We start from the raw sequence: 13,452 nt of genomic DNA on the forward strand, positions 1-13,452 counted from the left end.
TATCATTTATCTTTCTATCTATTATCTATCCAACCATCATTAGGTAATATATGAATCTATGGAGATGTATATAGATGAGGACCTTGGGCATAAGCGGGCAAGTTGACTCTCTTGATCAGGATACTACTGAACCATAAATATTAAAGCACTTGCTCAGGTGTGCAGACTTCTTCTTGAAATACCTTGAAATACTGCCCAGGTGATTACTGCCTCTGCATCCGTTGATAATGCAACTCTTACTCTTATTGTTACCCCGCAAAGTTTGATTTTTATACACAGTTCTGCCAGTTGACCTGACAATAAGTATTTCTATTTAGTATTACACCCCCATATCACCATTCATGACTGATGGGAATTTTACAATTTTATTCTGTTTTTCTTCCATTTCCCTCAAGTTCCAGCCTCTATGCTACTCGTTTTCTCCGCCGCCAAACGGTCCTTCGATCACCCTCACCGCCTTCCAGCTTATCTTCGCTTTGCATCGGCTTCCCCAGCATCCACTATTCCAGGTCACTACCATTCTAGCCTAGCATGGTACAGGAAGCCAATAGTGCGGGGAATGATTCCGGTACACTGTCGCCAACCCCGCAACATCGACGCGGCTATCAAGCATGCGACCCTTGTCGCAAGCGTAAGGTCAAGTGCGATTTAGGCAGTATGATCATCCTTATATGTCCCGATCAATCACGTTAACATCTTCAGGTGTCGATAACCCTCGACCCCCACCTTGTGTGCGCTGTCGCCGTGAAAGTAAAAGATGCGAATTTTCATCTACCCGTCGCAAACGCAGGGCCTCCGAGGCCGCGGAGGAGGAGGAGGAAGTGGATATTCTCCGTCGCGATAAGCGTATGATGATCGGAGAGGCTGAAGCGAAAAAAGAACCTAAAAATGATCCATCCCCGTTTCTTCAGCATGAGGCTTCATTTGATATAGATTCTTTTCGCCCTCGTCAGAGATGGTCTGATGCTTCAGCTACAGCAGCTCCTGTTGCCACCGCCACTGCTGCTCCAAGATACACACCAAGTGCCCCGATAACAGCACCTGCTAGACATTTTCTCGAGTCCAGAAATAACCGACTGCAAACATATCCGGCCGGCGATCGAAATGCGAAATCTGTATACGCGGGACCCCCAATGATGAACAGAACGGCAGTAGAACTGTTATCGCCTGCAATCACTAATTCTCACGATGCTCTTCATCTACTTTCTGAAGCCGCTGGAAGGACGGAGGATCTGAACAGGTTCGCTGCCAGACAATCGGTTTCTTCCTTTAATTCTGGCCCTTCACCCTTGGCCAACATAAGTTCTCCCGGGAACGGGTCTTTTTCGCGGACTCCTCGATCGGGTATATCTGGTGGAAATGGCTTCTATCAAGCTGCTGGCTCGGGTATCGTAGATCCTCAGATTTCAGATGATATTGGGCCCCGAGAAGGTTCAGCCAATGCCGAAGACCCTGGTTACGCTGATGCCTTGAAGGCATGGTCACGGTTGCGATTCGTCCGTGCCGGATGGATGACGGTGGCAGAAGGAATGGAGTATGTGGCGTATTACTACAAGAACCTCTCACCGATGAGTCCTGTAGTAACCCCTGATTACTCTGAACCTTCTACTCATCGCACTCTGCTCACTGATGAACCGGTGCTGGCCGTTACCATTCTTACCATTGCGTCGCGGCATCTGAAGCCTAAAGGTGATGGAGCAAGTACGCGAGCCTTTTACATACACGACCGTCTGTGGTCATACTTGCGCGGTATGATCGAACGTCTTTTTTGGGGTCAAGAAAAGTTCGATGCCGGAGGCCCAGGCATTGGTAAACCAAAAGCTCTGGATCTTGCCCCAACATCAAGCAGGCCCAATGTTAAAGGTAATCTGAGAGCACTGGGCACTGTAGAGGCTTTGTTGATTCTGACGGACTGGCATCCACGAAATCTTCACTTTCCTCCGGGCGATGATGAAAACACATTACTCGACACTGAGGCGCAGTCGCAAAACCGCAACGACAAGGATGCGGATAATGACGATCAAACGGGTAGCAGGAGCACGTCCCAGGAAGGAAGGCTTGCTTTCCAGAAGTGGTTAGAACCTGCCTGGCGCTCAGATCGAATGTCGTGGATGTTGTTGAGCACGGCACAGGCTTTGGCATTTGAGCTTGGTGTTTTCGACTACAAAACCGAGTCAAAAGTAGCACCCGATACGTCTCCCGAACAAGCGCGGAAGCATAGATTGCGCCGGCTGATTCTTGTATTTATTACTCACAGCAGTGGGCGGCTAGGAATTCCTTCGATGCTTCCTTTGCCTGAGTGGGGCCAAGATATGCAGCCGACTACTGCTGATGCGAGTGATGGCGATTCAGATCTAGATCAGATGCAGGACTGCTGGATGGGAATTTCCAAAATTGTGTATCAGGCCAATCATCAGCTGTTTGCATCAAGTGAACAGACTTCGGAATTAATCAGGAGTGGGAGGTACCGCGAGCAGATCGATTGGTTCCAACCTCAACTCCGGGCGTTCCGACAGCAATTGGATCGTGTCAATCGTGAGCTGCTCTCTACTACATGCGCCATTATTATACTAAACATGACACAGTTACACCGGCTATGCGAAGTATACTGATGATTGAGTATGAGTACACAAGTCAGTCACCCAGGTCTCTTATTCAATGTCCATGTACTAATTATGGAACAGGGTTATATGTCAACTCTCTCGCTCTTCAGGCTGTTGTTGACCGCTGGACGACCATGTCGAATGAGCAATCCCAAATTAGTGGATCTAATTCGGGACCATCAGCTGGTAGCAATGGCTGGTTCCTTACATTGATGGAGTTATATCGTGTCAACGAGCAATACATTCAGGAAGTAGTGGACTCCTCGCGCCGAATCCTGCAGGTCGTCTTAGAAGGACTTGTTCCTGGAGGTCGTCTCAAGCATGCACCGATCCGAACGTTCTTCCGTATTTTGTCTGGCATGATATTTATCTTAAAAGTGAGTCTTGTTCCAAACAATAATTGCCGTAAATATGCTGACTATTTTTATAGACGTTCACTTTGGGTGCTCGTGAAGACGACGTGCGAGTCTCATTGGATCTTCAAGACCGCACTGTAGAGGCACTTCAGACCTATGTCGTTGATGATGTCCACATCAGTAACACCGTTGCTCGCTTGCTTGAGCTACTCACTAGCAGCATCCGTACCCGCTTCTTACGCTTCGCTCCACATGACCGAGGCGTGGATGGTGACGGACAGAACTCAGCCCCAGTTTTACGAGGTCTTTCCCCGCCGCGTGAGAGCGTTTCGGGTCGACGTGAGGGCTTCCAAACAGCCTGGTCCCAGGACGCAGGTACTAACGGAAACGGCGCGGAATACGTAGACACAAGTGGCACCAGTGGAAATCCGCTTGGATCAGCTCATGACCCGCTGGCCAACATTCCTGCCCAGACGATTAACTCTTCAAACATGAATGTATCCTTCATGCCGCCTCCCCCATCAGTGTATTACAATTATTACGATTCCAATACAAGCATCCCTCAGAATGACCTCGATCGGTCCGCCTCAGCGCACGTCATGTCCTCCCAGGCAGTCAGTGACAACAACGGGACAAATTCATCCACCGGAGCACTACCGGATTGGTTTGCCCTTCCGCTAGACCAATTTTTCAACAGTTCTACTGGAGTCGTTGACCACGGTCTAGGCGGTACTGGGCCGATGCTAGGCGAGTTTGACATGCTAGAGGTTCTACTTAACGAAGGCTACGACGGAAATCTCGGCGATGGTGAATCCGGAGGACTGAACTCGCAATATCCGCCTCGACGGCCCTGAAACAGACTTACGGATTTTGCCTTGGGGGTGAACCCTGATTATTTATGATGCAGCTTTTCTTTGTTTTTTCCCCCTTCTCTTTTTATTTGCATTCTTTGCCCGTATTATTCAGATACCCCTGCGGGATGTTCAGTCGGCGTCTTTTGGGTTAGTTATTCGCCGGTTTACTCTGTGTAAACTGGCTGGGACAAAATATACTCTATCCTGCCCTTTCTCACCTATTTTCTCTTATCTGTAGCGTGACTACGTCGGCAAATACCTCAGCACAAGAAACAGTTTCTGGATATCTTATGAATACGTCACTGAGATCTCGGGAAGTAAGCTTCTAAGATTCTGACTGAGACGCAAATGGAAATCCGGGCCCCCTTTTCTTGACTATGGAATACTCCGATTGGATTCAGATGAGCACTATTATTTTGCCATCGCTGGCCCGGGGATGTAGGTCGTGGTAGTATAGCGCGCACCGTAAACATATATGAAAATAGAGAATTAGTTTGGACATTTGTGAATGTTTCAGGATCTATCTAACTAACCCTGGAAGACAGACAGGGTCCATGGGTTTGATACTTGTAAAAAGATATCCATGCCTAGATGGAATCTCCAGTGCTTATTATCTTGATTTTGAGTGGATAGCTTTACTAATGGTGTCCCAAATATATTTACAGAGAATATCTAGATAATGAAGAGAAATTATGGAAGCTGATAGTCCCTGTCAGTTCAGTAGATCATCGAGGTGTCGGTGAGCTAATATCTGTTGGCTAATTTGGTCAGGCGCGATATTGGATGATTATAAAAAACCGGCAGAAAATTCAATACATGTAATCGTGTAACGGTTCCTGCTGATTTTCCTCTGAGAATAGTGGGTATCGGGGAATTTTCTGTTTATTCCTGAAGTCCTTAGAAGCTATTAAGCCTTCTGGTTCTGTTTGGCTAAGGCTGATTACTAATATCGGAGGAGATAACGAAGGCGGTGAGAAGTCAAATCGTTATTCGGACCCGAAAGGACTCTGATTAGTTATAATTTTTGAAGACTGAGGCCCTGAGGTTGCATGAATTTGATTCCGGATTTCAGAATCTGAAATCAGGAATTTGATCTATCATTCGTGTCGGTGATGGTAGTTCCAGAAAATAACTTAGTTTGATGCTACCAAGGTTATCTGTTAGTATCTTAGACCAGATGTTTATAAGCCTTGGAATCAGACCTTCAGGGCTCGCCTGTATTGATCGAATCAGCCCAGGAAAATGATCTTCATTCTTTAAATATATAAGGCTACTGCGGAAGTCTTTAAGGAAGATTGCCTCAAGGGATCTTCAGCATGAGACAAGGGTAGACAAAGACTACAGGTTACATCGATGATCGATCTTTCCCGAATTTAATAAGGTCCACGGGTCTTTACCTAACCCGTGGCCTACTATTACAGGGTTCAATCCATGTGCTTTCAATCCAAGGGTCCAGTCGCGGAGTCTCGTCGGATGATATTAAAGTCCAGGGACTATGAAGAAGCCAATCGGATCCCTGCTTTACCTAGGCACTTCTTTCATTCCTAACTTTACCAACTTCACCAATGAGAATCAGAGTCTCCAGATTAGCTTGTGAACTCTCTTCTAATCTGGATACTACCTTGACCGTGGCCAAGTATACAAATATCTGTCTCGTGCAGTAATTGGGTGCTTTGTGGAAATGTGCTTTGTGATAATAAAGCCCGGAGTTGACATGAGCCACTCGTCAAGCTCTATTGGTGTCATTTACTATGCGCATAACGAGCTTGCCCTCAAAACAATTCAATTTCATTCTTTATCCCATGGAATTAAGTCCTTTCACGGGTCTCTATTATCAATGACATCTGTGTGGACAACCAGCCTTATACCAAACGGGCCAGCTTCAAAGGTCCAAGCTAATCATAATCGTATACGGACTTTATGGCATCCTGGGACTCGCGTAGCTTGTTGTGATCAAGCTCCGAGCCTATCTCTTGTCGCACCCTAAAAAGTCCCCACTTCTATGCTTGTCCAGGAGCCTTGGTGCCAGTAGATCCATCTTGCCCACCTTCGTGGAATTAGGTTCCATTGTATCTTGAATTTCCCTCACTGTCATGGGTTCTGATCCGACGCAGTCAGCTTTGGCTTTCTGGCTGGCCGATAGACTCCGTGATGATCACGAGGTTGGTGCCTCGGAGGTCCTGCATGTTAGCTCGATCTACATCGCCAGCTTCCCAGAAGAGACAACCCTCCTTATTCAATGCGATATGTGCCGTTCTTAAGCTTTCTTTGTCTCAATCTTCTGAAGATGGCGAAGCTCCGAGAAAGTCTATAAAGCTGCCTTTGTCTCCGATATGTTAAATCTATCAAGTGGTTTCATCTCACACCATTCTCCTGGGAAATCCAATTCCTTGTACATTCAAAATGGTTGTTTTCAGCAAATTAGCAGCCGCTGTAGCTGTTTTAGCCTATATCTCCTCAGCTATGCCGACTGCCAATACCCGCAAGGGCTTCAGTGTCAGCCAGGTTGCTAAACCTGCCGGTACGAAGACTCGTACCATCAATCTACCGAGAATTTATGCCAGTGCTCTCTCGAAGTTTGGTGCTGTCGTACCCTCAAATATTCTTGCCGCCGCTGCGAATGGTACTGCTGTTACCACTCCCGAGGTCGATGACATAGAGTACCTGACTCCTGTCACCATCGGTGGAAGCACTCTGAACCTGGACTTTGATACCGGCTCAGCCGATCTGTAAGAATAAGATACCTTTGTGACATGGAACAAGCTCTAAAGTCTGACATTATATAGTTGGGTTTTCTCCTCAGACTTACCCAAAAATGAACAAACAGGCCACAGCATCTATACACCTGGCTCCAGTGCCACCCAGCTTTCGAACTATACCTGGTCGATTTCGTATGGTGATGGTAGTTCCGCTAGCGGAAATGTCTACAGCGATACCGTCACCGTTGGCGGAGTCACTACCACGGGCCAAGCTGTCGAGGCCGCCAAAAAGATCAGTACGCAGTTCACTCAGGACCAGCACAACGACGGTCTGCTAGGACTAGCCTTTAGTACGATCAACACCGTGCAACCTCTGACACAGACCACCTTTTTCGACACTGTCAAGTCGCAGCTTGACTCGCCCTTATTTACTGTAAGCTTAAAGCACAATGCCCCTGGCACCTACGACTTTGGCTACATCGACAGCTCTAAGTACACCGGCTCTCTGACCTACACCGATGTCGACAGCGCCGAAGGTTACTGGGGGTTCACTGCCGATGGCTACAAGGTTGGCACCACTACTGGTGGTTCCATTCAGGGTATTGCTGACACCGGTACCACTCTACTTCTTCTGCCTGATGATGTTGTCTCCGCCTACTATGAGAATGTCAATGGCTCTAAGGGTGATTCTAACGCCGGTGGCTACACTTTCCCCTGCTCTACCAAACTGCCTGATTTCACTGTCGTGATTGGTAGCTACGATGCCGTTGTCCCTGGTGCCCATATTAACTACTCCACTGTCACTGATGGTAGCTCTACCTGCTACGGTGGCATTCAGGGCAACTCCGGCATTGGTTTCTCCATCTTCGGCGATATCTTCCTCAAGAGCCAGTATGTTGTCTTTGACTCCAATGGCCCTAGCCTTGGCTTTGCTGCCCAAGCTTAAATTGATTGAGCTTGGTATATTTGAGTCGGTGAAGGTAAAAGCCAGGTACTTGTACTGGTGTTTACTCCATGTGCCGGTTCTAGTACCAGTCAGTTCCCGAGGTCTGTCTGTGAATGCCCAGTTGGATTTATAGGATCAAATGGATGTATATGACGAAAAGTGCGATACATAAATTATATAATATATTATGAATATGGGCGGAAGCTTTTGCTCCTGGAGTTGTACTTGGGTAGACTTTTTAAGTGCTGACTGTGTTCTAGAGACCTCGGGGATCTTGAAATGGAGATCTACCATTACTGTTATCACTTGTGCACTACGAGGTATCATTATCATACAAATCTATACATACCTTGGAAAATTTAGAACAAAGAAGGAAAGTAAAGGACGCAAGTAGTGAAGAAAGACTGTGGGGGAAACGCCGAATGATGTGTGGACCGGGTGACGGATGATCTCGACCCGCCCACTCCAGACTTGGTGACTTTAATTCCTTCAACCCCCGTCGCTCCAGTGCCCTCTGGACCTGCCCCTATATCAACCCCCTTCGAGAAATACTTAAGTACCAACACTAAGAGTACTTGCACGCTAGAAGTGATCTGGAAATGGCCATCTAAAGCCCTTTATACCCTGTCGTGTGCGCTACGACCGATCTAATAGTATCGGTGGATTGTCTCTATGAACTGCAGCCGGCAACTCCAGCCGCTGGGAGCGCTCGACCATGGTAGATGCCACTCGAATAACTCCTCGCCAGATTTGGGCGGACCCGACTTCCACCACTGCCATAACATATACTTCAGGGTGCACGCCATTCGTCTTACCCAGTAATGGTGTGTCCAATGCAACTTTCCGGCTACTCATACCTCCTCGTACTAATCCCGGACTTTGCGGCTCGTTGCAGGAATTATTCATGTGAATCAATCATACGCTTTGAGTCTCACGGGAAATGCCATCTATGAACCCATCTGCACCGGTGACCCTGAATCTTTCAATCATGTCTCGCCCGTACTCGACACCCGCGACCCGTTCTATTCCTCTGTGGCCCCTCAATTATTCACCATCGGCTGCGCAACAGTCATCAGCTATGTCCTCGTCATTATTCTCCTCATCACTCCTCGAACTTTCTATGTTGGTGGCCCTGGTGGTGGAGCAAATTTCTTGGGTCGACATGGGATGATGAGTGGTTCATACGGCGGGAATTCTTCCGTTATTGGAGTTGGTGGTCGGCCCTGGCTTCAGGTGGTGGCCGCGTGTCTGGTTGCGATCGCATTGACTATCGCGACCTTTGACTCTTTCAAAGTCGCAGAGTCTCAATTCTTATTCGGATACTCGGATGCCGAAACTCTCTCACAACAAGTTATTGACGGGCTGGAGATCAGGATTGTCCGCGTCATTTCGAGCACTTTTCTTTGGTTGGCGCAGGTTCAGACGCTGATTCGACTGTTTCCGCGGCACAAGGAGAAAGTTATGATCAAATGGGCTGGATTCGCACTTATTGTGCTGGATACGACGTTCAGTATCTTGGAGAATTTCTTTTACAGAAATACGTCCACAAGGCCGAGATCCTATAACGACGCGATCCCAGCTCTGAGCTATCTGTTTGAATTGGCCCTCAACCTGCTCTATGCTGCATGGGTTATTTTTTACTCAATTTCAAAGCACCGCTATGCCTTTTTCCACCCGAAGATGCGCAACATCTGTTTCGTGGCTCTATTATCACTAGTAGCAGTCTTGATTCCGGTTGTGTTTTTCGTTATGGATATTGCACGACCGGAGATCGCTGGCTGGGGTACCTATATCAGATGGGTCGGCTCGGCTGCAGCGAGTGTGGTGGTATGGGAATGGGTGGAACGCATAGAAGCTCTCGAGCGTGATGAAAATAAAGATGGCATTTTGGGGCGAGAAGTCTTCGATGGCGATGAAATGCTTGATGTCACTCCGTCAGAGGAAGTTGACTGGCCGCGCTACTCCAGTGGAGATAGTAAAGGGGGTACAGGTGGTGCGTCTTCGGGATGGGGTGGTGTCATGAATCTTGCCCATCGTCCTCGAAGGACCAGAGTTGGCATTCCGCTTAGTCGGAATCGTGGCGCAGGGGTTACGGGACAAAACACAAAAAGTGCCGCTGCGGCTCGCTATGTCACTCCTCCGACTGCTACAACCACCCCAGTCAGTCGAACTGACACTAATAGTGCTGCAAGCACTGTTTATAACGTTCGATATCACCCCGTCGCCAGCCCTACGCCCCCTGTGGTGATGCCGCAAATGGAAGAGGAGGATGAAATGGAGGAGCCAAAGGAGATCGAGATCGATGGTCGAAAACTTTCTAATGTCACGGAACACAGACTTTTCACATCAGATCCCAGTGAACAGTCACCACAAATCGCCCAGGCTGATCCTCGCTGGCGAACTCTATTCAACTCTTTCAGGCCACGACGCGCATCTCTACCCAAGGAAGTTGCCTCTGCCCAAGCTGGTGATGAGCTCGCAGAACATCATGATGAGTCTGACATGCCTCTGGATGGTGGTGAGTATGAGCATGAGTATGAACATAAGCAATATATTATCCAGCCGAGAAGCTACAATAAATTCCTCCCGTTCCACCGAGGTGTATCCGGTTCAGGGTCTTACAATGGCGATACGACTTTACCCGTCACTGTAATCCCGGCTCGCCGGCGTGGTCAACACACGTGGTTACCTCAGAATAGGCTTCTAGAGCAGTCTGCATCTCATGAAACACGACCTGGCCGCTCTGACCTACCTGTCAGAATCATCCCTTCACAACCGCAGGCCTCTGCTCCATGGAGTGATTTGAATCTTGAGAACGGAAATGGAAACTACGTTCTCCGATACGACCCAGATTCAGCGGCTTTGATCAACGAGCATGTGAGCCGTTCTCATACTAGCCAATCTGTTAATGATGATGGAGATCAAGCTAGTTCGACCGCCTCCACAGTTTCAGAGGAAATAGTCGAAACTATGCCTGAACAGGTCAATTCTCATCACCAGAGTGGGTCTGATACCGCCCCACTGCCGTCTAACAACCACGCGCAGCCTCTTAACGGCGATGAAAGTTCTTTATGATCGCTTCTGGTATGGCATGATACGGATTCGCTGACAGTATGTCGAAAATTTTTAATTCCGGCCGATATCATCCGGTGTTTTTGGGGGGTCTTACCTGCTTTATTGGGCTAGCTATGAAATTGGCTACTGGGATTGGAGTAATAAATATGGGGACATTCATTCAGGGGATCTGGTATTGGGGTTTGAGAAGGATTTGGTTTCGGGATCGGGTTTTATAAAAGATACCCTGAGTATATAGGCATTCAATATATTCATATTATTTTATCAATTTATGCTACGTACATAACCCATTGGAAATGTACCTAGGTATAACATCTAGTTCGGAACAGGACCTCGGACACTTCGAAATGTAAAAAATTAACGCAGGAAATATAGATACCTAGGTAGAAAAGGATCTAGCAGATTCCGCCAGATTTGACGGTCGAGATTTCGGATCTATATTGGCATATGCCGAGCCTTCGTGGCTGGTTCGGGAACTTTTCACTCCGGGTTTCTTTCCCCATATTCTTCACACCCGCCAATTCATGCTGTGCCACACGCCAAATGTCGCGTTATGGCGACTGTCAACCAAAATATGTTTGCTGCCAGCATAGCAGCTGAAAGAAGTCGCGGTGCATCCTTATTATCGCTACCTTTGAATCTGATCGCCCTGATTGTGTCAAATGTCTGGTCCATCATTCACGTTGAAAGCTATCCAGCATACTGACAGGCAAAATCTCAGGTCGATGATACCGGTGATCTCGCTAGACTATGTCAAACATGTCGCGTTCTCAACTATATGGCGCTTCCGCAGCTTTACCGCGACTTGACCCTCACCTCCTACGATAGGATACGTTACCGCGGCGGACATCCTGAAGGCATCGGAAGCGCAAGTCCTTTCACCATGGGACTGAATGCTGTTATCACTAGGCCATTTGCGACACTTGTTCAATCTATAACCCTCCGAGGCGACTGGAAGGACCAAGATCTCGAAGAGCACGCTCAACTCGGGAGAGTAACGGATTCAGTCATGCTCCTGAACATTACTGCACGGGCGGCCGTGGATCGCATGACCAATCTGCAGAGCTTCAGCTGGGATCTCAACACCAAAATGCTAGATATTGTATACTCGGGCTTGACGCAGCTGCCGCATCTGACCTCGCTAACTATTCGATTCCCCTCTACCCGCCATCCACAGCCTACGTTTGTGCTACCGGGAATGCCGCATCTGCGGTGCCTCAAAATCACTAATATTGATCCACTGTGTTACCCCGACGATATCGCAACCATGTTGTTCAAGAGCAGGAAATTACAAGATCTCAGACTACATTGGTCACCGCGCATGCGACTTGCGCAGGAACCCAGCATCTCTCTACATGATTACTTCCGAAAGTGTATCGCTGCAAAGCAGCCCCTTGCAGTGAAGAAGATCTCCTTCCAGAACATGTTTGCCTTCCACAGTGCGGAATTTAATGACGCATTTGACCCGACGACGGTCGAAGATGTCACATTCCTTAGCGGGACGGATAATATGAGTTTGGGCAACAAATTTGTCGAGCACAGTTGGCCCGTGGCACCTCCACATCGAAAACTAAAAATCAAGTCCTGTCGAGTCGATGCGATATCAAAACGAAACTCGGAATTTCTAGAGAATTTTAAGGGGCTAGAACGACTATATTTTGTAAATGTGACTACAGATTCCTCAGACTATCTCAACTCGCCTCGACCCGCGGGGACAGGTTCAACTGCCCTCACGCCTCCTGTCACCGACTATGCTGTCTATAATGCTCCAACTGGAACAACAAATTCCCCTACCGTGGCCTCCCCCGTCAATCAATTCAATGTGACTTTGAGTGTGAGAGATAAATATCTCGCCAATATCATGACGCATCATGGAGCTAGCCTTCGCCACCTACTGCTTTGCTCGAAATGGCCGTTGTCGACCTCTATGGTCGCGCGTCTGGTCCATAGTTGCCCAAACCTGGAACAATTAGCCCTGTCAACAGAATTCTCCAGCATAGAGTCACTCGGTATGCTGGTTCCATTCCTTCGGAGGCTGGTGGCGCTTCGACTCTTGATTCCTGCAGGCTCCCCAGCACCTCAGACTGGCCCTGCAAACGGCTCTTCTAATCGAGCACCTAATATGTCCTTCGACCCTCCTTTCAAGATTAAGCAATTGTCTTGGGCGGAGACATCAATCGAGCTCCCCAAGGACGTCGAGGATGCGATTTCCAACGCACGGAGCCTCGCGGATCTTGTGGATATGGACGATCAGCTGCTCATGAAAATGATGAGTTTCGACTTAGCAGATAAGAAAATCTTTGGTAGGCTCAAGATCGTTGGCTTGGGATGGAAAGCGTTTGAGCTACGTGACTTTTACGAGTCTCCTCTCCAGGCCAAAATATCACCCCAGGTGGATTCCCCAGATGTCAATCTTGATACATCTACCAGTGAACTCAACGGCAGCGATGGTAGCGCTGGCGTTGTCACCAGCACACTCACCTCCCCCTCTCTATCTCCCGCTCTTGCCAATGGCGCAGATATCAAACACCATCTATCAGATCAAACATATGTTGGACCGTCATTAAAGATACGTTCTTCAATACTAGGGAAGCACCCACGAGATGATGAGGTTACGGAATCACGTTCTCGTCCATCCATTCCCCTTTCGGATTCTGAACCCCATGACCTCGCCCTATCTGGCCGTGTTTGCTTCCCCCCTGTCATAACTGAGAGCGGAAACGTCATGAGGCGTGGTATGCGCCGAGTCGGCTGGGATGTCCTGAAGCACTGGGAAATATGGGCTCTGGATGCACAAGAGATTTGAGCTCTCTGACAGCTCATACTCTTCTCTATTCTTCATTCTTCCGGGTTTGGGGTACCCTTTTCTTATCTGTCACATAGAAACCTCACCATATAAGCGGGAGTCATCAGTATTCT

The 13,452-nt window shown here is 48.1% G+C and overlaps 4 protein-coding genes across 4 annotated transcripts; all 4 read left to right on the forward strand.

The window, feature by feature from the left end:
- Window positions 1–531: 531 nt before the first annotated feature.
- Window positions 532–3,813, forward strand: N7495_005973 (uncharacterized protein; the record flags this gene model as incomplete). Its single annotated transcript, XM_057208624.1, has 5 exons — window positions 532–655; window positions 703–2,535; window positions 2,586–2,633; window positions 2,685–2,980; window positions 3,034–3,813. The coding sequence occupies 5 exons, from the start codon at window positions 532–534 to the stop codon at window positions 3,811–3,813; spliced, it is 3,081 nt and encodes a 1,026-aa protein (XP_057062398.1).
- A 2,403-nt stretch (window positions 3,814–6,216) lies between these two features.
- Window positions 6,217–7,458, forward strand: N7495_005974 (pepsin-like aspartic protease; the record flags this gene model as incomplete). The annotated part of the gene is made up of 2 exons (XM_057208625.1): window positions 6,217–6,542; window positions 6,600–7,458. 2 exons carry the CDS (start codon window positions 6,217–6,219, stop codon window positions 7,456–7,458), a joined length of 1,185 nt encoding a protein of 394 aa, XP_057062399.1.
- A 715-nt stretch (window positions 7,459–8,173) lies between these two features.
- On the forward strand, window positions 8,174–10,533 carry N7495_005975 (PalH/RIM21 family protein; the record flags this gene model as incomplete). Its single annotated transcript, XM_057208626.1, has 2 exons — window positions 8,174–8,282; window positions 8,354–10,533. 2 exons carry the CDS (start codon window positions 8,174–8,176, stop codon window positions 10,531–10,533), a joined length of 2,289 nt encoding a protein of 762 aa, XP_057062400.1.
- Window positions 10,534–11,086: 553 nt separating this feature from the next.
- N7495_005976 (uncharacterized protein) lies at window positions 11,087–13,339 on the forward strand (the record flags this gene model as incomplete). Its single annotated transcript, XM_057208627.1, has 2 exons — window positions 11,087–11,197; window positions 11,255–13,339. 2 exons carry the CDS (start codon window positions 11,087–11,089, stop codon window positions 13,337–13,339), a joined length of 2,196 nt encoding a protein of 731 aa, XP_057062401.1.
- Between the last annotated feature and the right edge of the window lie 113 nt (window positions 13,340–13,452).

The sequence above is a fragment of the Penicillium taxi genome (genome assembly GCF_028828555.1).
Source record: "Penicillium taxi strain IBT 34144 chromosome Unknown utg000004l_segment0_segment0, whole genome shotgun sequence".
In the NCBI taxonomy this organism is placed as follows: domain Eukaryota; kingdom Fungi; phylum Ascomycota; class Eurotiomycetes; order Eurotiales; family Aspergillaceae; genus Penicillium; species Penicillium taxi.